The sequence below is a fragment of the Pimephales promelas genome, chromosome 4 (assembly GCF_988280905.1).
Source record: "Pimephales promelas chromosome 4, fPimPro1.hap1.1, whole genome shotgun sequence".
In the NCBI taxonomy this organism is placed as follows: Eukaryota; Metazoa; Chordata; class Actinopteri; order Cypriniformes; family Leuciscidae; genus Pimephales; species Pimephales promelas.
Genome location: NC_142772.1, coordinates 3,190,334 through 3,215,813, shown reverse-complemented (window position 1 = coordinate 3,215,813; position 25,480 = coordinate 3,190,334). Strand labels below are relative to the sequence as shown.

The 25,480-nt window shown below is 35.1% G+C and overlaps 1 protein-coding gene across 15 annotated transcripts in view; it reads left to right on the top strand.

Moving 5' to 3' along the window:
* Nucleotides 1-25,480, top strand: part of ank1a (ankyrin 1, erythrocytic a) — a 157,675-nt gene that overhangs the window by 61,312 nt on the left and 70,883 nt on the right. For 14 of the 15 annotated variants that reach the window (XM_089129824.1, XM_039661689.2, XM_039661687.2 and 11 more), the window contains 18 exons: nt 1,100-1,198; nt 6,039-6,137; nt 8,374-8,472; nt 8,724-8,822; nt 11,282-11,467; nt 12,742-12,840; nt 12,921-13,019; nt 13,109-13,207; nt 14,011-14,208; nt 14,314-14,412; nt 16,096-16,194; nt 17,050-17,148; nt 19,322-19,519; nt 19,614-19,712; nt 22,136-22,234; nt 22,329-22,526; nt 22,682-22,780; nt 23,596-23,694. In XM_089129824.1, coding sequence (XP_088985950.1) covers nt 1,100-1,198; nt 6,039-6,137; nt 8,374-8,472; nt 8,724-8,822; nt 11,282-11,467; nt 12,742-12,840; nt 12,921-13,019; nt 13,109-13,207; nt 14,011-14,208; nt 14,314-14,412; nt 16,096-16,194; nt 17,050-17,148; nt 19,322-19,519; nt 19,614-19,712; nt 22,136-22,234; nt 22,329-22,526; nt 22,682-22,780; nt 23,596-23,694 — 2,166 coding nt within the window. Of the gene's footprint in view, nt 1-1,099; nt 1,199-6,038; nt 6,138-8,373; nt 8,473-8,676; nt 8,823-11,281; nt 11,468-12,741; nt 12,841-12,920; nt 13,020-13,108; nt 13,208-14,010; nt 14,209-14,313; nt 14,413-16,095; nt 16,195-17,049; nt 17,149-19,321; nt 19,520-19,613; nt 19,713-22,135; nt 22,235-22,328; nt 22,527-22,681; nt 22,781-23,595; nt 23,695-25,480 lie in introns of those variants that run through there. The other variant, XM_089129831.1, reaches the window with a different exon arrangement.

Below are 25,480 nucleotides of genomic sequence, written 5' to 3'. Positions count from 1 at the left end.
AAGACCCTTATTCAACGTCTGACGTCGTTTAAAGCCCTTTGAAGCTGCACTGAAACTCTCATTTGGACCTTGAACCGTTTGGTTCCCATTGAAGTCCATTATATGGAGAAAAATCATGGATTGTTTTCATCAAAAACCTTAATTTCTTTTCGACTGAAGAAAGAAAGACATGGACATCTTGGATGACACGGGGGTGAGTAAATTATCAAGTGAACTACTCGACAGAAGCATATCCACGTAGGTTGGTTGGAATATTTGTAAATGTGAATCTAAATTATTTTTCGAGAAATCTTTCAGTCTTTGGCTAAAGATGTGAACGATTCTTCGTACACCGAGTGAATGTAACCATGGTATAATGATCAATGTTTTTTATTCATTTGAATTAATAACACAATTTGATATAATTCTCACACATCAGCTTCCAGTTCCTTCATGAAAAAGTTGCTCTGTGATTGTATGCCTGTGTTGCTGAATGTGATTAAGTATAAGTTTGTCTCCATGCACATATTTGAGACCTGATGCCAAAAATTCTTACTGAGAAGAGAACAACTCATTAAACTTTTTCCTATCTTTTTCTCTTTCTTTTGCAGTATTACAGTATATAGCTCAGTAACACTGATCAGTGAATGAAACACATATGTTTAATATTAAAAGACCCCATGAAATCTAAATGCTAGTGTACTTCTTAAAGTTGACCAAATAAACTTTTAGCAGGTATACCATACACATTTTTGCACATTTGTCTTTCTCTTCCAGGAAGAAAATACCTAAAATATTGATCATCTTGGAAGGAAATTGTAAATTCATTTCATGGGAGCTTAACACTTTGGTGTGTGTGTGTGTACAGTAAATATGCATTTGTGTATTAATGTTGAAAAGCGTGTCCTTTATTGTTTTTCTTTTGTTGCCCCATTTAGTTCTTTAAATTATACTACTATTAATCAAATTTCATGTCACGATTGTTATCGTATCAAACACGATTTTTCAAGTTTATCAAAATTCAGAATGCCTGGCCTTTCGTTTTCATGTTATAATCACGTCAAAAACTCTTATTTTATAAATTCTATCTCTCTGTATTACTTCCTGTATTTTTTCCCAGGATGCCACCACCAGTTTCCTCCGTGCCGCTCGCTCAGGTAATCTGGACAAGGCTCTAGACCACATCAAGAATGGCATCGACATCAACACAGCCAATCAGGTAAGACTCCCTCAACTCAGCCAATCATGCCATCATTGGTTTTTCAAAAGAGGAACACATTCAAGCTCAGAGTCACAGCCAGGCTTCAATAAGAGATCAAATGTCGTCACGTGATGATCTTAAACATGCGTTTGAAAGGTTTGATTGAAAATCCAGCATGAATTCCACGTTGGTCCAGACTGGGTTATGCTGGATGGAGTGATGGTGGACTCCTTAACCCTCTGGGCTTCTTCGGTCAAAAATGACCGAAAACTGTTACGTTTTGAAATGTTTAATTTTTTTGCTTGATCGGATCGGGCTGAAACTAGGTGACTTTTGTTGTATTATCTATATGAACACACAAAAAAAATCAAGGAGATGATTCTGATTTGTTAAAGGGTCGTAAAAAAAAAGTCACACTTAGCTTCCTCCCGGTCAAAAATGACCGACATAGGAAATGAATGGGAAATACGAAAAAACAGGAAAACTCAGAGAAACTTTTGGTGGCACAAGCTACAGATCAGCAACTGTGCAGAAAAAAAGTGTACAGCAATGAAGGGGTGACGCTCTAAAATATCAAGAGTGCAAATAAGACCCCCCCCACACACACACACACGCACACAAACACACACACATACACAGATAAACTGGCAAGACTGCACCAGCAAATTTGTAGAATATGCTTGCTCAAATGCGCACTCACACACACACGCACACAGACATGAGAAATCATGTCTAAACCAACAAAAAGAATCAAAAAGCCTTTCTATGTATTTGAATAGGAAGCTATAGGCAGCCTACAGGCTCTACAGGACATTGCACACATGTAACTATTTTTTAAAGCCACTAGGTGGCGCTCTTCTACTTGAATTTTTTTTTTTATTAGCTGACACTCTATTTTGATGTGAAATGTTGTATTTATTGAAAAAAAATAAAAAAAATATAAAATAAAAATATGTATATTAATTCTAATGGAAAAAATAGCTCATAAAAATTATATAATTAATGCAAAGTATCATAAAAAATTCTAAAAATTCTAAATAATAATCAGAAAATATTATAGAACAAAAATATATTTGAATGGTTATCCTGGGAAGAAGTAAGGCTTCGTCTGTTTTTGACCGGGAGGAAGCTAAGTGTAACCCATTTACGAAGAAGCCCAGAGGGTTAATCTTGTATTTGGGTCAAAAATGGGCACCCATAGAAATGAATAGGAAAAACTGTAATTTCGAGCATTCTAAAATAAGCCCAAAATAAGACACCAGGTGACGGCAAAGTCACTTTATCTTTAGGTTTTAGCTCTAAGAACTTATTGGAATGATATTTTAATGTCGTAAAAAAACAAATAAATAAAAATAAGAAAAGTCTTTTACCGCTCAGATCAAGGGAAGTATTTTTTAAAAAGAAATCAAACCTATTTTGCCCACATTTGTCCAGAATACGGTTTTACGGTTAAATAGAATTTTTAACCCGATTGGGTTTATCCATATTTGACCCAAATTTGGGTTAAAACAACCCTGAATTGTTTAGAGTGTAACTGATGGCCTGAAAAGTAAGATACTAATGCTGAATTTTAATATTGATTGGTGTAACGTCTGTCCATTTATGAGGTGAGATGATTGTACATTTTCTGTTTCCATGCCTGGCTGGATCCATTTTTTAATTGCACTGCATGTCTATTGTGCACAAATGCTATTGTGTGTATGCCCAGTAGTTGCATTCACGTCCGCTTCTCTTCCCTTTGGCCTGTTTTTACCCTGACGTTTCCTGCTGTGGGTGGGTCTATCAGGAACGCCAGCTGTAATTGAGATGATAATGCCCTTTGATTAATGACCGCATGTGTCGTGAGTGATGACTTCAGCGCTTTTCTCCATTTAGTCCTTATACTGTAGCAAACGTGTGAGCAGGTCCTCAGAGCTCTCTGGAGGGTTTCGGTGACCTCGACTACATGCACCGCTGAGCTCTTTGAAAAACTCCTTAAGCTGCAAGACGCTTGAGCTACAGTACACTCTAAAAAATGCTGGGTTGTTTTAACCCAATTTTGGGTAAAATATGGACAAACCCAGCCATTGGGTTAAATTTTTAAATGATAATTTTAACCCAATAGTTGGGTTTGTCCATATTTTACCCAAAATTGGGTTAAAACAACCCAGCATTTTTTAGAGTGTAGGATACATGAAGGCTATACTGGAAAATAACCTATTCTTAGTTAGTATTATTGTCTTGCCCTCCATTAAAATATATACTTAAAGCAAGATACACTCACAAGTGTTTTTATTTACACAAGTGTATTGATTTTCAGTAAATATATGAAGAGTTCAGATGCAAAAGCCTCTAAATGCCATTTGAAATTTTCTTCTTTAATGGCGATTTTGATCAAACTTGAATATTTAAGTTCAGTAATTTCAATTAAATGGCAATGATAATTACCTATTAATTGTTATTTAAGTGAAATTACTGAACTTAAATATACAAGTTTGATAAAAAGCATCATTAAAGAAGAAAATTTCAAATGGCATTTAGAGGCTTTTGCATCTGAACTCTTCATATCTTGAATTAAATCTATTATTCTTACCGCATAATTAAAATCTTTGTACAATTTCGGCAACAAAAGCAAATTGTCAATGGGGTAAAAAAAATCAAAGTTATATTGATATACAGTGTTATACAATGTAAAAATTAATATGCTTTATCTAATCAGTATAATTGTGGCAACAGATTACAAGCAATATTATTAATTAAATTTAACAAATTAGAATTGAGTAATAATGAATCAAATTATTCCTTAAAAGTTAACCATTTAAACTGAGTAAAGTTTACACCAAATAATGTAACAAAAATATCTCACTAACAGACAGACGTCAAAGATTAATTGAGAACTCTTTATTTTATATTGACAACGTTGAAGACACCTGATGTTAACAAGCAGAATCACGGAAACCGTAATTTTAAAACACACACCGATCACCATAATGGTGACATCAGTTTATGTTAAATTGTTAACTTTTAAGGAATTAATTTTATTAATTATTACTCAATTCTAATGTGTTAAGTTTAATTCATAATATCACTTGTTGCCACAATTTTTTGATTAGATAAAGCATATTCATTTTTACAGTGTATTTTCTCTGGCTTAATATATTGTCCAATTAACTTAAAATACAAGAAATATTAATATTATATTACTTTTTTATTAGAGCCCGACCGATAAAGGATTTTGAAGGCCGATACCGATACAGATATTTTTTGGTTTTAAAATCCGATATATCGGCCGATATTTTTTATTTATTTATTTTTCAGAAACGCGCAACAAAACATTAACAGATTTCCCTAACATAGTTATTTGTAGTTATTTATGAGTTTTAACTGAAATAATATTATAAAGCATTTTAAAAAGAAACTTGTTTCTTTTATTGTCACAACAGAACAGAGGAACATCAAAATATATTAAAGTTCTGATAAAAAAATAATAATAATTAGTCCCTACATTGCCTTATATAAGCTACCTTATACTTACAATGTCAGGTTAGCTAGTCAATCTAGCAATAACATCATACTGCAAATTGTAAAACATACATTTTCAATATAACAGGCCAAGGAGAGATGATTAAAGCGTGTTTCGTCCATTTTTATTTTATTTTTTAAATATTCATTTATCGGCCATTATAACTGCCGATACCGATATTATGGAAAAAGCCTAATATCGGCCGATAATATCGGCCGGCCGATATATCGGTCTGGCTCTATTTTTTATACACTGCCTTTTCAGAAATATGTTATTCAGTGCTCAATATACTCTTTATTTTAATATTTGTTTATTTTTTATTGTTTTTAATCAATTGGAATTTATCCAGAACGAGTCCGATACCAAGTACCCATACCTGTATTTTCATTGCATTTTTACCTTTTTATATATATATATATATATATAAAATAAAAAAGATTGACTTTTTTAAAAAATTTTAAACCTTTTTTTTATTTTTTTCAACCTTTTGATTTTTTTTTTTTTTTAAATCAAAAGGTTGATTTTTTTTTTAAACATAGGGGAAATCAGAAGAATATGAATCATATTAGCTGACTTAATTCGTTTTCAATGACGGCTTATAAGGTGATAGAGACCCAGAGTTTGAAATCTCCACATCTATATGAACAAGCCTTCGGATGAGACGTTAAACCGAGGTCCTGACTCTCTGTGGTCATAAAAAATGTGACCCTTGCCAAATGTGATTTCCTAATCATCCCCATATATACTCATTGGCTTCATCACTAAGTCTCCTCTCCACCAATAAGCTTCCGTATGATCATCCATGTGGTGTTGCTCATTGGTTGTTGGTTAGCGTCGTCTATGTAAAGCACTTTGAGTGCTGAGAAAAGCGCTATATATATGTAATGAATGAATGAATTTGTTGTGTGATATTCTTCAGATGCAGCTTTGTAAATGTTCAGTATTTTTTCATCCATCCATCCTTTTTCTTTTGTTTCTTGGTTCCTGTGCTTGTTTCTGAGTCACATTGAGATGGGGTAAGTGGTCTCTACACTCAGAGGGGATAATATCAGCAATGTGAGAAAGGTCCAACCTCACATGTCCTGTGAGGCTGAAGGAAGGCTGTGTGAGGTTAGACCTATCCCACATGGCCCGTATTCTTCCCAGCAGAGAGACCACCGGCCTGCCATCCACCCATCATCATCATCATCATCATCGGTTGATGTCTTTTGAAAGTGCTCCATGTGTTTTGTGAGAGTGGGTGTTAACTACAAACCTCCCACTTCCCCATTTCAGTCTCTTTGGGATGTTGCCGTATGATTTGAGATTGAATAACCTTCAGAGTGAGTTTGCTCTGCTGTCTCTTTCCCTTCACAGAATGGACTCAACGGGCTGCACTTGGCCTCGAAGGAAGGCCACGTTAAAATGGTGCTGGAACTACTGCACCATGGTATTGTACTTGAGACGGCCACAAAGGTAAGAGTTAGAGCTACAAAAAGCTACACAAGGTGTTTGGATGTTAAAGGAGTAGTTCACTTTTAAAAAAAACTTTTGCTGATAATTTACTCACCCCCATGTCATCCAAGATGTCCATGTCTTTCTTTCTTCAGTCGAAAAGAAATGAAGGTTTTTGATGAAAACATTCCAGGATTTTTCTCCATATAATGAACTTCAATGGGGTCCAAACGGTTCAAGGTCCAAATGAGAGTTTCAGTGCAGCTTCAAAGGGCTTTAAACGATTCCAGACGATGAATAAGGGTCTTATCTAGTGAAAAGATCACTCATTTAAAAATAAAAATAACAAAGTTTAAAGGCCATTGCACACCGAGTCCGAAATTCGCATCCGAAATTTTCGCACGTTAAAAAAAAAATTCGACCTCACGTTATGTCAGTCACGCTTGCACACCGCCTCCGAAACTTTCGTCCGTCATAAAATTAATCGGATCGGGTTCGATTTTCTGCGTTTTTCGCATCCAGAGCCAGCATTTTGAGAGGTCTTTTGACAATTCAGGGCCGGGGGGAGCTCGTCCTCAAATCATTCATGCGCCGTGCTTTCAGTTTCGGTTTTCAATTCGATCAAGTGTTTATGTTCTCTTCTCTATATTGGATTATGAAATTAATAAACCTCCCCTTTCAATCAGATTGAAATTTAGGATCGAAAAAGGTGTGATTGAGCAGCTTATTCGATAACTAATGTATTTGGGCACAATACACAATAACAGCCTAGCTGTTCTGTCTGCCCAGCGCTTCCAACGGGCCGCGCGCGGGTGTGTGTTTGTCCGTGTGTGTGTGTGTCCATACCTGGTCCATTTCAGACACACTGCCAGTCTCCGTTCAGAATCGATTGGTTCACGGAAATTGGTGGTCTTGTTTTTAATATGTGGCTCTAGAATCGCTAGCAAAGCATCGAACTGTCCCACTGACATTCTGAGGTAAATTTTGAATCGCTCAGGATAAATTCGCAACTCCTTGATAAGGAAAGTCTCCTTCCTCTCGGTCTCGGCGCAATTTCAGGATTGGATGGACGTAATATTTTTTTTCTTTCTTCCCTTTTCAATAAGAGAGAGGGCAAAAATCATCCTCACTGCTTGACGAATCCATTTGGTATTTTTGCGTTTTTTCCCGCAAAGGTTTAAGAAATACGCAACGGACTCGGTGTGCAAGGTTTCTATGCGTGACGAATTTTTAAGCTGACGAACACGAAAATACGCATACGAATATTTCGTGCTCGGTGTGCAATGGCCTTAAGTCTTATAAGCTTAAATGGTTGCCTTGCTCTGTTCTGTGATGCGCGTTCATGACTCTCCTGTTCGAACTCGTTCATCAAAATGAACACATTTTTTAGAGTCATTTGATTCATTCAACGAACTAAATGAACAAACTGACTCATTTAGTGCATTATATGGAAAAAAAAATGCTGGAATGTTTTCATCAAAAACCTTAATTTCTTTTCGACTGAATGGACATCTTGGATGACATGGGGGTGAGTAAATTATCAGCAAAAGTGAACTACTCCTGTAACTCTCTCGCCACCATTGACGTAAATTTCCAGCTTTCCGTGTTTTCACTGTTATACAGTAGGGACAGTGTCGTTCCTGAACGCGTTCAATGAACGATGGTTCATATTTTTGGCGAACGTGAACTGAACACACTGTCTTACTTCCTGATGAACATTACTGTGAACTCGTTTATTCTGGTGTCTGTGAACGCGCGCTCTCTCAGTTTAACTTTGTTCAATAGGGTGCCAGATTTCTAAAGAGCCTTCCCAGCTAAAACACACGTAACAGGCCTTAATATGTAGCGAAAAACAACACCCAATCTGGGTATTCTCTTTAAGTACACTTAGTGATATTGCAATAATATCATATTACCTACAAGTATAGTTTTGAATGTACACTCTTAGAAGAAAAGGTTCTATATAGAACCTTAAAAGGTTCTATCAGCGCTACGTATTTGGAACCCCTAAAAGGTTCTATACACTCTTAAAAAAGGGTTCCTCTGGGTTCTATATAGAACCCTGGGGTTCCATACTTGGCCAATAGAACCTTTTACCAAAAAAAAAAAAAAATGGTTCCAAAATGGAACCATTTTGGAGTTCCATATATGAAGCGGGGGATGGAACCATTTCTGGTTCTAAATAGAACCATTTCTTCTAAGAGTGTACTGTATAATGTTGGTCATCGTGACATTTAATACGATATTTCTTTTGTAGAAAGGAAATACTGCTCTCCACATAGCAGCCTTAGCTGGTCAAGAACAGGTGGTCACTGAGCTGGTCAACTATGGAGCCAATGTCAATGCTCAGTCTCAGGTGAGCAAAAACTCAAAGGGATTTCTTTAAAAATGAGGCATTGATATGTTGTATTACATGTGAGCATTTACCTATCTTCTCTCCAGTTGGATGTTTTATAGTTCATTTAAACAGTTGAATCATTTTGAATTTATGTAGTATTGCTGTCCGAACTAAAATCTCTCTGGCTCTATTGTCATCTGTGTATTTGTGTGCTTGTGTTAGTTTGGCTATTGTATCTGCATATGGGTGTTTATGTCTGTCTGCAACAGAAGGGCTTCACTCCTCTCTACATGGCTGCACAAGAGAATCACCTCGAGGTCGTGAAGTTTCTCCTGGATAATGGAGCCAATCAGACCATTCCAACTGAGGTAATTAATGAAAAGACTGTTAAATAGAGTGTGTGTTATGCAAATCATATTCTTTAAAAGAATATAACTAAGTGTGAACTGAAAATAATTTTAATTCAAAAATTCAACTGTGATTCTCACTCAGTTTTCAGCGTTTTTTTATTGTTGTTTTATTTTATTAAATTTTACTAAATGGAAACGTCATTAAAAAAACTGAATTCTGAGTGTGAATCACAGATATAAAGTCGCAATTCTGAGAAATAAAGTCGCAATTCTGAGAAATAAAGTCGCAATTCTGAGAAATAAAGTCACAATTCTGAGAAATAAAGTCGCAATGCTGAGGAATAAAGTCACAATCATGAGAAATAAAGTTGCAATTATGAGAAATAAAGTCGCAATTCCGAGAAATAAAGTCGCAATTCTGAGAAATAAAGTCGCAATCATGAGAAATAAAGTCGCAATCATGAGAAATAAAGTCGCAATCATGAGAAATAAAGTCGCAATTATGAGAAATAAAGTCGCAATTCTGAGAAATAAAGTCGCAATCATGAGAAATAAAGTCGCAATCATGAGAAATAAAGTCGCAATCATGAGAAATAAAGTCGCAATTATGAGAAATAAAGTCGCAATTCTGAGAAATAAAGTCGCAATTCTGAGAAATGAAGTCGCAATCATGAGAAATAAAGTCGCAATTCTGAGAAATAAAGTCGCAATCATGAGAAATAAAGTCACAATTATGAGAAATAAAGTCACAATTATGAGAAATAGTCGCAATTGCGAGATAAGAAGTTGCAATTCTGAGAAATAAAGTCGCAATTGCGAGATATAAAGTTGCAATCATAAGAAATAAATTCGCAATTGTGAGATATAAAGTTGCAATTCCGAGAAATGAAGTCGCAATTGTGAGATATAAAGTCGCAATTATGAGAAATAAAGTTGCAATTATGAGAAATAAAGTCGCAATTCTGAGAAATAAAGTCACAATTATGAGAAATAAAGTCGCAATTCTGAGAAATAAAGTCACAATTATGAGAAATAAAGTCGCAATTCTGAGATATAAAGTCACAATTCTGAGAAATAAAGTTGCAATTATGAGAAATAAAGTCGCAATTCTGAGAAATAAAGTCACAATCATGAGAAATAAAGTCGCAATTCTGAGAAATAAAGTCACAATTATGAGAAATAAAGTCGCAATTGCGAGAATTGAGAGAATTGAGAAAAAAGAATTGAGACTTTTTATCTCACAATTCCGACTTTTTTTCTCACAATTGCGAGTTTACATCTCGCAATTCTGACTTTATAACACATACAGTGGTGTGAATACGTTTTGACCCCCATGCTAAAGTTGCCTAAAAAGAGGAATAAAAAATCATCTTTTGGATGTTGATCTTAATGCCTTAATTAGAAAAATGAGGAAAACTCCAACCTTTAAGGACACAAATTTTCTTTGTGAATGAATAATGTATCATAAATAAATAAATGTTTTTCCTTAAAATACAGGGCTCATAAGTCAGGACACCCCTATGTTAAATTCCCATAGAGTCAGGAAGATTTTTATTTTTAAAAGCCAGTTATTTCATGGATCCAGGATAATATGCATCCTGATAAAGTTCCCTTGGCCTTTGAAATAAAATATCCCCACATCATCACACACCTTCCACCACACCTTGAGATTGGCATGGGTTTACTTCAGTTAGCCTAATAGCTGGTTTGATTTGCATTAAAAGATGATCTTATGGAAAGTACCCCATGCCAATCTCTGGGTGTGGTGGAAGGTGTGTGATGATGTGGGGATATTTTAATTCCAAAGGCCAAGGGAACTTTATCAGGATGCATATTATCCTGGATCCATGAAATAACTGGCTTTTAAAAATAAAAATCTTCCTGACTCTATGGGAATATAACATAGGGGTGTTCTGACTTATGCACCCTGTATTTTAAGGAAAAACATTTATTTATTTATGATACATTATTCATTCACAAAGAAAATTTGCGTCCTTAAAGGTTGGAGTTTCTCATTTTTCTAATTAAGGCATTAAGATCAATATCCAAAAGATGATTTTTTATTCCTCTTTTTAGGCAACTTTAGCATGGGGGTCAAAACTTATTCACACCACTGTAATTGCGAGTTTAAATCTCGAAATTCTGACATCTTTTCTCAGAATTGTGAGATACAAACTCGCAATTGCGAGTTATCAGGCCAATTCCAAGGAAAACTTTTTTCCCCTCAGATCATCAATTCTGACTTTATAACGCAATTGCGACTTTATATCACACAATTCTGACTTTATATCTCGCAATTGTGAGAAATAAAGTCAGAATTGCGAGATAAAGAGTCGCAATTACCTTTTTTATCTTTCATTCTGTGAAACAAGCTGCTATAAATCACACTGTTCACCTTTAACCGGCTCTTTTCACTCCGGTTATTCAGAGAATTATGGATGTTCCCGTGATGTTTTGTATGTTTGTGTGTCTCTCAGGATGGCTTTACCCCTCTTGCTGTGGCTCTTCAGCAGGGCCATGAGAATGTGGTGGCCCTGCTCATCAACCACGGTACTAAGGGCAAGGTCCGCCTTCCCGCACTGCATATCGCTGCCCGAAACGACGACACCCGCACTGCCGCTGTGCTTTTACAGAATGACCCCAATCCTGATGTCTTAAGCAAGGTTTGTGTAAACTGATCTTTCTAAACATCTAGTATATAAGTAATATTATATTATCTTATTAAATGAGCCAGGTTTGTTTTGGGCGCTTAGTTGCATGGTAACAGCAATGAAATTAAAATATTGGGTCACACTTTATTTTAAGGTGTCATTGTTACAGTGTAATTATATATTTAAGTATTGAGTCATATTAAGCAACTTCTTGTACTTAGGGTAGGATTAGGATTTGGTTGAGGGTTAGTTGCATGTAATGCTGTTAGTACTATGGTAACTACATGTAACGTTTTGCATGGACCCTCTAAAATAAAGTGTTACCTTATGTATTTCGCACCAGGGCTGTGCGTTTAATCGAAATCCTAATACAATCGTGATGTGAGTACATTATAAAAAAAAAAAAATCTGGGTTGTTTTCAACCCATGTTTGGGTCAAAATAATTTTTTTTAATTAAATTTTAAACCCAACTGTTAGAGCTGCACGATTAATCGTTAAAACATTGCATCTCAATTAAAACACCCATGTGTTTAGTACATTTTGAGTACATTTTACAATGCAGGGACTGTAACTAGAGATATGCTAGTTATAAATACGGTAATCATTACTTTATTTAGGCAGAAAAAGTTCGTTGTGGTTTCCAAGCTCATTAATGTTAACGTTAGCGGTCTTCCACTGATAGTGGCATTAGCTAGCTTTGAGGTTAGCTAGTCTATGATGAGCCATAATTTAGCAATAGCGTCACACTGCAAATTGTAAAACATACATTTTCAATATAAAAGGCCAAGGAGAGATATCCATTTTATTTTATTTTTGAAACATTCATTTATCGGCCATTATAACTGCCGATACCGATAGTTTGGAAAATGCCTAATATCGGTCTGGCTCTATTACCAACATTAACCAGCTGAAGATTGCATTGCAAGCCTGACTTACTACGTTAATCTGTGTAAACGCACTATTGTTCAAACGTTTGGGGTCAGTAAGATTGACCTTTTTTTTAAATAAATGAATACTTTTATAAAGCAAGAATGCATAAAGTGATAGTAGAGACTTTTCGACTTTCATTAAAGCATTATGAAAAACAAACATTACGGTTTCCACAAAAAAAGCAGCAAAACTTTCAACATTTAGATAATATCTGAGAATAGTTCTGTTTTTGCAATCAATTAAATGCAAACATTCTTACAGAGCCCAAACTTTTGAAGGGTAGAGTTTACAGTTCACTGATATTAAAGCAATCAGAGGATCAACTGTTAACCCAATTTCCCATGATCCTCTGCAGACAGGCTTCACACCACTCCACATCGCTGCCCACTATGAAAACCTGAATGTTGCCCAACTGCTTCTAAACCGAGGAGCTGATGTGAACTTCACACCCAAGGTCTGTCTTTTATCAGTATTTCTGCTCTGATAGTCAAGTCTGACGACAGCAACAAGCGAACTAGTGTGTTTGTCTTTCAGAATGGGATCACACCTCTACATATTGCATCCAGGAGAGGAAATGTCATCATGGTCAGACTTCTGCTGGACCGAGGAGCAAAGATTGATGCCAAGACAAAAGTATGTACGGTAATAAAGTCATGATTCTAAACATTAACAAGGCTAGAGGATTTGTAGACACGTTTGTTCTTGCTCCCTTGTCATCACAGGATGAGTTGACTCCTCTTCACTGTGCCGCCAGAAATGGCCATGGGAGAATAATCGAGATCCTTCTGGACCAAGGAGCCCCGATACAGGCCAAGACCAAAGTAGGCATACACCCAAACACTCGGTGTTTACATACAGCCACAACACATTTGACATCGAGACACATGGTGTAGTCACATGGTGTTCTGAGAAGTAACCGATAAAAAAAGAAATAATCCAACATCACCAATTTGATTTGGTTCACCTTGGTCAATTTCATCATTTTATGGCAATTGTGCAATTTCTCCCACCCCAAAACTACCATTTTTAGGGTATTATTACATTTTATTTACTGAATTTGCAGCTTTGCATGTTAGGATAAAATTGAAAAATTGAAAGTGGCATATCTTGACTGAATATTTATCCATTAAATCCAAATCAAATCCATTAATGTATTTGAATTGCATATAAAAATTCCATTTATTTAAATAATATAAGCAACTAAACTTAAAGTGATGCATATTTGTCATAAATGAAACAAGTAAGATTTCTGCAAAGTTGCATCCATTTGATTATATTTAAGTAATAATTTAAAAAAAGGCATTTGTTCATATTGCTTAGAATCTGCATAAATGTATATTGTGAAAACAAATAAAAGTATAAACATGGTTAAAATATTTCTAGTTGTGGAACAAGAAATATTCAATTATTTAATTGAAATGAATTGGATGCGTTGATGATAAATATATAAACCTGGTTATTGTGTGTTTTAAACACATTCAGTTCAGAAATCTAACCTGAAGGAAAAGTAAAAAAAAAAAAAAAATGCAAAAAAATGATATTTTTAAAAACCTCCTTGATTGCCAGATATTTGAAAGACAGTGCATTTGGCAGCTCTAAATGTTCCCATATGTTCACTGCACAGAATGGCCTGTCGCCAATACACATGGCAGCCCAGGGTGATCATTTGGACTGCATCAAACAGCTATTACAGTACAATGCAGAGATTGATGACATCACTCTAGACCACCTGACACCACTGCATGTGGCGGCACACTGTGGACATCATCGCGTGGCCAAGGTGCTCCTGGACAAAGGAGCCAAACCGAACACCCGTGCTCTGGTTAGTACACGTTTAAAAGGCACACGTGCAACAGTTAATGCACAAATTAACATTTACACTGTTATTATGAAACAAAATCGCACTTGTTTGTCCACTTATGCTTAGAATGGCTTCACCCCACTCCATATTGCCTGTAAGAAGAACCACATGCGTGTAATGGACCTGCTATTAAAGCATTCTGCGTCCCTGGAGGCGGTAACAGAGGTGAGCAACAGGATCATTTCACAGTGTAAAATACTGTAAATAACATTTCATTATTTTAAATTAGGGCTGTGCAAAAATAAAATCCAATCCAAAATAAAAGTCTGTGTTTACATAATATATTTGTGTGTGCTGTATATAATTATTTTGTATATATAAATACCTATGCATGCATGTATATATTTAAGAATTATTTGCGCTTAAATTCTGTATATATATATATATATAAATACATAATCTATATTATATTTCATATATGAATAACACATTTTCTTAAATATATACATGCATGTGTGTGTATTTATTATATACAGCACACACAAATATATTATGTAAACACAGACTTTTATTTTGGATGCGATTAATCGCAAGTAATTTTTGCACAGCCCTATTTTAAATTAAAATTATTGTAATATTCACTTGTTTTTAACTGAGTTCTAGAAGTCATTGTATTTGTTTGGGACTTTTATTATGAATTTTACATTGTGTCTTGATTGTCAAACCAAGAGCAACCCATCGCACAGTTCAGTTGGCTTCTAAAGGTGTGTCATTGTGCTGCCAAAAAGCATGTTTTTCATTAAAAAATGGCTGTATTCTAACAAAATACTATTTTTTGCGAGAAGCAGGATCTAGTTGCGGTAAATGTATAAGCAAATAAAACGAATACATTGGAATATCAACTCTAGAGCAAAAGGAATGCAAAAACCAACATAGTATGAGATGTAAGAACGAACACGGAACTAAACGAGATGTTGTGTTCGAAATCGCACCCTATATCGCTATATGAGGGAACAGCCATTTGTAGTGGTGTCCGAAACCGTAGTGGACGTTATCGAGTTCACTTATTCAATCCCATAATGCACCGAATAATAACGAGTGTACAAGCGATGTACGCTCAACAGGTAGAGAATACCCATAATGCACTGTGAGAGTCGCTGACCGAATGAATTCCCTCGTCTGACCAGAAGATGGCGCCGTTGCTGATTCATCCATTTTCCAAACCGTTGCTGGTCCAATGTGGCTACAGCGTATATCCTACGCTATCTCACGACCAATTCAAAGTGATTCAAAAGTGGCTAATTCGTACGACCTCACTCGTACGAGTTTGTACGATTTGTCTAAACCCATGTGACGGTTATGTTTAGGGGCGGGGTCAGGGGTAGGTCATTCGTACGAATTCATACGAATTGGCTAATTCGTACAATATGTACGATTTAGCAAAATCGTACTAATTCGTACGAGTGAGGTCGTACGAATTGTTACGAATTAGCCACCTCGTAAAATTCGTACGAATTCCCGTGAGATCGGGTTGGTATATCACACAGTATAAATATCTGAATGTAATAATACAATGTGACTTATACACCGATGTAGCTGTTTTTTTTAGAGTAGAATAAGAGCGACAGGATTGTCCACCAATCATCAGTTTTATCAGGACTTTATTTTTGTGGCTCAATGGTTATTATCATAAAAGGACATGGCAGACAAAAAAAAAAAAAACTAAAAATCCACCAAAGCATAAAAACAGATATAAAGTGATATATTAAGACTGGGAATGAATTTCACTTGAAGAACAATACAAAGGAACATGCATTTTAGGTAGTTTACGTTTTGAATAGAGCAAGGTCTACTAAAGATGTGTGAGCATTATCAGATTTCAAAATTGTTGGTGTTTCTGTCCAACAGTCTGGCTTGTCCCCGCTGCATGTGTCTTCCTTTATGGGTCATCTGAATATAGTGAAGATACTAATGCAGAAAGGAGCATCACCACATGCCTCAAACGTGGTAAGCAATAAAGTGAAATATCAAAAACTTTAGCTGATAATTTACTCACCCCCATGTCATCCAAGATGTCCACGTCTTTCTTTCTTCAGTCGAAAAGAAATTAAGGTTTTTGATAAAAACATTCCAGGATTTTTCTCCATATAATGGACTTCAATGGGAACCAAACGGTTCAAGGTCCAAATGAGAGTTTCAGTGCAGCTTCAAAGGGCTTTAAACGACACCAGACGATGAATAAGGGTCTTATCAAGCAAAACGATCGCTCATTTCATAAATAAATAAGTTTTATAAGGTCAAATGCTCTGTTCTGTAATCTCCTGTTCGAACTCGTTCAACAAAATGAACGAGTCATTTGGTTCATTCAACGAACGAAATGACTCAAAAAAAGATTTGTTCATTTTGAAACTGTCTTTTGGACCGTGAACTGGTTGGTTCCCATTGAAGTCCATTATATGGAGAAAAATCCTGGAATGTTTTCATCAAAAACCTTAATTTCTTTCCGACTGAAGAAAGAAAGACATGGACATCTTGGATGACATGGGGGCGAGTAAATTATCAGCAAAAATTTTTTTTTAAAGTAAACTACTCCTTTAAAGCAATGCACTGAAGTATGTTCAAATTAAGCCACGTAAACATGGAGTTTAACGTTTTGAAAGCAACATTTTCCTCACAGTTTCAGGGATGGGCAGTTTAACTCCAACCCGGATAAAAACCAAAACTTTTTGTGTTACGATCGCCTGTAGTTTTCTAGTAGTCCTGAAGATATTGATTAGCGTGTGTTTGAGTTTGACTCTGCAGGACCACAGTTACCTATTGGCTGTGATCTTACTGTACTTGTACATTAATGTGTACTTGTAGAAAGTGGAAACGCCTCTGCACATGGCATCTCGAGCTGGTCACTGTGAAGTTGCTGAGTTCCTGTTGCAAAATGCAGCTCCAGTCGACGCCAAAGCCAAGGTACATTTCATTTGATTTGTTAAGTTTGTATGTGTTGGTCTTTTATCCTCTTTAAGCGAAATGAGAAAACATGTTATTTCATGGAAGCTTGTTTCCTAGCTTAGTAATTGCAACTTTTTATCTCACGATTCTGACTTTATTTCTCGCAATTGCGAGTTTATATCGCAATTATATTATAGATATAAATTATATATGTATATACACACTACCGATCAAAAGTTCTAGATCGGTAAGATTTTTTATGTTTTTAAAAGAAGTCTCTTCTGCTCACCAAGGCTGCAATTATTTGATAAAAATACAAAAAAACAGTAATATTGTGAAATATTATTACAATTTGAAAAAGTGGTTTTCTATGTGAATATATAGTGAACTGTAATTTATTCCTGTGATCATCATTACTCCAGTCTTTAGTGTCACATGATCCTTCAGAAATCATTCTAATATGCTGATTTTATGCTCAAAAAACATAAATTATTATTTTCACTGTTGAAAACAGTCGTGTAACATTTCCCCCCCAAAATTCTATGATGAATAGAAAGTTCAAAAGAACAGCATTTATTTAAAATATAATCTTTTCTAACATTATACATGTCTTTGCTGTAACTTTTGATCAATTTAACTCATCCATTCTAATTTCTTTCCCCCAAAAATAAAAAATAAATTCTTACTGACCCCAAACTTTTGAATGGTAGTGATTAATGTTACAAAAGCTTTCCATTTCAGATCAATTCTGTTCTTTTGAACTTTCTATTTATCAAAGAATCCTGAAATAAAAATGTAAAAAACTGTTTTCAACATCATAAATGTTTCTTGACCGTCATATTATAATAATTTCTGTAGGATCATGTGACACTAAAGACTGGAGTAATGATGATCACAGGAATAAATTACACTTCACTATATATTCACATAGAAAACCACTGTTTTAAATTTTAATAATATTTCACAATATTACTGTTTTTTTTTTGTATTTTTTATCAAATAATTGCAGCCTTGGTGAGACTTCTTTTAAAAACAGAAAAAAATCTTACCGATCTACTGTAAAACTTTTGACCGGTAGTTTACCTTGCAATTTTGTCATGCCTTAAAATAGCTTGAATGAAACTCTACACGTTGATCTGATTGGTTACATGCTCGTATGTGACGTCAGAAACGCCAGCGATTTCAAACTGTGTTTTTGAGACTGCAGTTTTAAGCAGAAAATACTCAGCAATGCTGTCCACTAATGAATTTACACATGGTTTGTCTTAAAGCATATTAAAAACACCACATACACACATAAACAACATTAAAAGCCTGATTTTCACCACAAAGGGAACTTTAACTAACTATTAACTACTATTTTTGCCCGAATAAACTCTGATTATTAATAGTTAGTAAGGCGGTTATTAAGTTTAGGTATGTAGAATAAGAGCATGTAGAATAAAGTACACTGTAAAAATGAATATGCTTTAACTAATCAATAAAATTGTGGCAACAGATTACAAGCAATATTATTAATTAAATTGAACAAATTAGAATTGAGTAATAGTTAATCAAATTAATATTCTAATTAATTATAATTTGTACAATTTAATTAATAATATTGCTTGTAATATGTTGCCACAATTTTATTGATTAGATAAAGCATATTATTTTTCAGTGTATTAATATGTGCTTTATAAGTACTTATAAACAGCCAATATCTTAGTAATATGCATGCTAATAAGCAACTAGTTAATAGTGAGAATTGGACCCTAAACTAAACAGTCAATGTATGTATAATAATATACAATATTATTATAAGAAGAATTATAATATATGATCCTGCACTGAAAAAAATAATATGCTTTATCTAATCAATAAAATTGTGGCAACATGTTACAAGCAATATTATTAATTAAATTGTACAAATTATAATTAATTAGAATGTTAATTTGATTAACTATTACTCAATTCGAATTTGTTCAATTTAATAAATAATATTGCTTGTAATCTGTTGCCACAATTGTATTGATTAGATAAAGCATATTCATTTTTACAGTGTGTATGTACAAAAAAATCAATGTATTTTATTTGTAAAATAAATACAATTTGAGAAGAACTAATACATTTAGCCATAACAAGGTTTAGTTATTTTTTGTGTATCATGCAATGAAAAAAATGATCACTTAATGATCTTCGCCTCCGTCAGGATGACCAGACGCCGCTACACTGTGCAGCCCGTATGGGCCACAACGAGATGGTGAAGCTTCTGCTGGAGCACAAAGCAAACCCCGACTCCAGCACAACAGCGGGACACACTCCACTGCACATCGCCTCCCGCGAGGGACACACACAAACTGCCAGCATCCTCCTGGACGTCAACGCCCAGCTAACCAAAATGACCAAGGTACAGTGCTGTACCCAAGACCTAAGTCACCAGCATATTGAATTAAAATTGAATTAAAATATATTCTCCCTGCTGTTTGGTTGGTGTCATGCAGAAAGGCTTCACTCCTCTTCATGTGGCGGCCAAATACGGGAAGCTGGATGTGGCAGTGCTGCTTTTAGAGAGAGGAGCCAATCCAAATGCTGCAGGCAAAGTATGACCCACCTGCATGCATGTGTATACACATTTATAGTTCATTCTATAGATATTCATATAGATAGAATGGTTACACTTTATGTTGGGTTGGTTTATATGATTCATACTGACAAGCAACCTTTGGAGTTCCATAATTGGCAGCTGCCAAGCCACTCCCTAGCAACCAAACAGAGTACCCTAGCAACCATTTTGCAACAGCTATACCTCAGCATCAGAACATTGCATCGCGATGGGGGTTGGGTTTTTTGGCACGTTAGCACACAGAACTTTTAATATGCTAAACATGCTAGCTGTGAATAGCTACGTGCTAATATTGATTAGCTAAGTGCTAAATCATGCCATGAACATTATACAAACTCTATAGTAACCATATGTGAACACTACCAACCACCTAGTAACACCCTAGCAACCACCCATAATACCATAGCAACCACCTAAAAAACCCTAGCAACCACCAGAAGACCCTAGCAACACCCTAGCAACCACCCATAACACCCTAGCAACCGCCCAGAACACCCTAGCAACCACCCCGAATACCCTAGCAACCACATAGCAACCACCCAGAATACCCTAACAAACGCCTAGCAACAACCCAGAACACCGTAGCTACCACCTAGAACACCCTAGCGACCGGGTGGTGAGATTTGCCACTGCAAGCACCCCTTCACATTTTCTTCTGGAAATGTACATTCTAGTTGTTAATGTTATTATACATAGTACTGAGTAATATTAATTAACAACATGTAATGTACTTAGTATAGGGTTAGGGTTTGGTTAAGGGTTAGTTGCATATAATTATGCATCATTTACTGTTATTACTATGGTAAGTACATGTAACATATGTAACAAGGACACTGTTAAATAAAGTGTTACCGATAGAATTAGTGATTGACTGAAATGGGTCTTTCAGTGGCTTGTGTTTCGACATGTAAACAGACACGACCAATTTGAAATTCAGTAACATAGTAACTAATCTGATTACAATTTAACATATAACATGGGTATATTACATACAAATTGTAGTCGGTAACTGAGTCTTGATTACATAACAAAAATTGCATATATGCAGTAATCATTTTAGGCAATGTACAGTATGCTGACTACTTTTTGACCTAGCTGGTTTATCACATTGATTTGAATAGGATAATCCTGTACCATATTGATATAAACTTACTAAGAGAAAGAAATGATATTCCAATTTTTGTTATCAACATCATGAAGGGGTTCTTAGATTGAGGTTCACGGTGGAACTGCATGCGGTTCATAAGTTTAATGAAAAGCAATCAAGTCTTAAAAATAAAATAAAACGTTTACAAACGTTTGTTTACTTACATGTCATGTGACCATTAACCGACATCAGATACAGTACATTTTATTATTGACCTAATTTATTAAGTAAAATTCATTATTAGGTCAAAGAGGTTCAGCTGCAAAAAAAGTTTGGAAATCCCTACACTCAAGTGGCCTTTTATTTCATTAATATGATATTTTCTGCTAGTAGTTTTTTTTTTAAATATACTTTTAAAATTCGAAGTCAATCAACAACTTTACAAAAAACGTTTGCTGATAATTTACTCACCCCCATGTCATCCAAGATGTCCACGTCTTTCTTTCTTCAGTCGAAAAGAAATGAAGGTTTTTCATGAAAACATTCCAGCATTTTCTCCATATAATGGACTTCAATGGGAACCAAATGGTTCAAGGTCCAAAAGACACTTTCAGTGCAAACTGCAAACTGTTCAAAGGGCTTTAAACGATTCCAGACGATGAATAAGGGTCTTATCAAGCGAAACGATCGCTCATTTAATAAATAAATAACAAAGTTTAAGTTTTATAAGCACAAATGGTTGCCTTGCTCTGTTCTGTGATGCGCATTCGTGACTCTCCTGTTCATCAAAGTGAACGAATCTTTTTCCGAGTCAATTTGTTCGTTGAATCAACCAAATGACTCGGAAAAAGTTTTGTTCGCTTTGATGAACGAGTTCGAACAGGAACATGCGTCACATTACAGAGCAAGGCGAGCATTTGAGCTTATAAAACTTAAACCTTTTTTTTTTTTTTTTAAATGATCGATCGTTTCGCTTGATAAGACCCTTATTCATCATCTGGAATCGTTTAAAGCCCTTTGAACAGTTTGCAGTTTGCAGTGAAAGTGTCTTTTGGACTTTGAACCGTTTGGTTCCCATTGAAGTCCATTATATGGAGAAAAATCCTGGAATGTTTTCATCAAAAACCTTAATTTCTTTTCGACTGAAGAAAGAAAGACATGGACATCTTGGATGACATGGGGGTGAGTAAATTATCAGCAAAAGTTTTTTTTTAAAAGTGAACTACACTTATTTTTAAAATAACATTCAAATCTATTGCATTTTCATTGTGTATTATTGATGGTAGTGATGTAAGACGCCTTCTCCTCTACAGGTTGGACTCACGCCGTTGCATGTGGCCGTCCATCACAACAATCTAGATGTGGTCAATCTTTTACTCGGCAAAGGGGGATCGCCGCACAGTGCCGCTCGAGTATGACACTGTTATTGCCCTACACTGCAAAAACTCAGTCTTAATCACCCAACTAGTTTATTTTGTGCATAAACTGGCTAATTTTTCTCCTCAGAATGGCTATACTCCGCTCCATATTGCTTCGAAGCAGAACCAGGTGGAGGTAGCGAGTAGTTTACTGCAGCATGGAGCTTCTGCCAACGCTGAGTCACTGCAAGGGGTCACACCTTTACACCTCGCATCCCAGGAGGGACAACCAGACATGGTGTTGCTGCTTATCTCAAAGCAGGCCAATGTAAATCTGGGCAATAAGGTAAACTTATTATCATACTTACATTTTTGCACCCTTTTTAAAGCAATATCAGAATTGTGAGATATAAACTCGCAATTGCAACTCGCAACTTCCATATGTAAGGATGGAGTAACTTCTGTGCCAGATTATGATACACTCCTGTTGTCCGTCCTCAGAGCGGTCTGACCCCTCTTCACCTTGTGGCTCAGGAGGGGCATGTTGGGATTGCTGATATACTAGTGAAACATGAGGCGTCCGTCTACGCTGCCACACGGGTAAAAACTGTTGTTTTTCTACAGAGTGCACATAATGATTCACATTATTATTGATAATAATCAATGACTATGTTTACATGTGCACCAATAATGTGATTATTTCCTGTAATCAGTAAACATGACCCAAATAATTTTCATTATTCTGATTATGCGGTAAAAATTGTGGCTATTTTTTTATTGTTTGGAATGATGGGCGGGTTTGTTGGGTTTTTTTTTTTTTTTTTGGGGGGGGGGGGGTTATTCGGGAATGACCCTTGGAATCCATATAGCATATTATAATCACTTATTAGGCCTATATTAATTTATAGAATAGCAAAGTATGCCTAATCAATGACTGTACCACATATTCTAGATATATGAAGGCTATCATGATCATTTTGCCAACAATGAACCATGGATTTATTTAGTTTATAATTTTTTTTGTTGTTGTTGAATTAATCACCCGATTAGCATGGCTATCTGTTTTCTCCTAAATAAAAGCTCAAGGGTTTATTTCTTGTAAGTGTAGAAATAGGACAAAATATTTTAATTTTCCTATATTATAGTGTAATGTTGATTAAAATATACTTTTGAAATATTAATTTTCATTTATATAGATTTTACGTCATAGGAATAATTATATAAAGCATTATTACATTATTATAATAATTGTATAATTCATTTAAAATTGGCATGTATACCACATATTCTATTCTGATTATGGTTACTACAATAATGAGATTAATCACATCAATATTGTGTTTGCATGAGGTACAGTTTTGCCTAAATCTCAATGTAGTCAATGATTACGATCATCATTGTTGATTTCTCTTCAGATGGGTTACACTCCCCTTCATGTGGCTTGTCATTACGGCAATATCAAGATGGTTAAGTTCCTCTTACAACAACAGGCCAACGTAAACAGCAAGACCAGGGTAAGTGAAATATTGCTTTTACTTTGTTCAGTTGTTTCACTTTTTAAACGTTCAACTTTGTCTCGGATGTCTAATTCTAGAACAGGAATACAAATCAGTTTGTTGACAATTGACATCTGTGCATATCTGAAACTCTAGAGATGAATTATTTTTTCTCAGAAGACAAATCTGAGAAGCAAGAGTTGACTTAATCTGGTCACTCTTAATATGGCAAGCCGTTTTAACTTTTATTCATTTCTAGGATATGAATTATTGATATTTTAATTATTGGTATTTTCACTAGTGAAATGTCACCATAGGCTGCCATTCAAAACCAATTGTTGATATCAAGAATTGATTTCTTACTAGCTGAAATTCCAATTTCACATATCAGAAATACAATTATTACTAGTAAAAACCTTTGGTTTTGATATCAAGAATTCAATTGTTACTAGTTTAAATGTCTATTCTTGATATCCACAATTGAATTGCTACTAGTAAACGTTCATTTTTGATATCAATAATTCAATTTTTACTAGTGACAATTAGTGATGCACGATATATCGGCCACCATATCGGTATCGGCCGATATTGTTCATTTTTAATAACAATAAAATTTGGCTGATATAATAAAGCTGATAAATAATGATTTATTTCCTTCAACACTTGACACCTGAGACACTTCAGATGCACACTGTTCAACATGATTGATCTTAATTGCTAGAAATATGATTGGAGTCAAAAAGAAAAATATAGTTAAGTGCAAAATGTGCTGTCGTATCGGCTGAGAATATTATAATTATGTGATTGGGAAATCTATTTTAATTGTGAGACAGGCTCTCAAAAATTATATTTCGATTTATCGGCCGATATATCGGTTATCGGCTTTCAAATATAAAGAATTATCGGTTATCGGTATCGGCCAAAATGTTCACATCGGTGCATCCCTAGTGACAATGTTAATTTCTGATATCATGAATGTGATTGCTACTAGTAAGAAAGCCATTTTAGATATCTGAAATAATATTGATATCAGAAATACATTTTTAGATATCAAAAATGATCATTTTTACTAGTAACAGTTGAATTGTTGCTATCAAGAATATACATTTCAACTAGTGACAATTTAAAGGAGTAGTTCACTTTTTAAAAAACTTTTGCTGATAATTTACTCACCCCCATGTCATCCAAGATGTCCACGTCTTTCTTTCTTCAGTCGAAAAGAAATTAAAGTTTTTGATGAAAACATTCCAGGATTTTCTCCATATAATGGACTTCAATGGGAACCAAACGGTTCAAGGTCCAAATGAGAGTTTCAGTGCAGCCTCAAAGGCCTTTAAACGACACCAAACGATGAATAAGGGTCTTATCTAGGACCCTTCGAGTCATGACTCGAAAAAAGATTTGTTCATTTTGATGAACGAGTTTGAACAGGAGTCACGAACGCTCATCACAGAACACAGCAAGGTGAGCATTTGAGCTTATAAAACTTAAACTTTTGTATTTATTTTTTTAAATGAGCGATCGTTTCGCTGGATAAGACCCTTATTCATCATCTGGTGTCGTTTAAAGCCCTTTGAAGCTTCACTGAAACTCTCATTTGGACCTTGAACCGTTTGGACCCCATTGAAGTCCATTATATGGAGAAAAATCCTGGAATGTTTTCATCAAAAACCTTAATTTCTTTTCGACTGAAGAAAGAAAGACGTGGACATATTAGATGATATGGGGGTGAGTAAATTATCAGCAAAAGTTTTTTTTAAAAAGTGAACTACTCCTTTAATTATTGAGATCAGGAATTCGCATG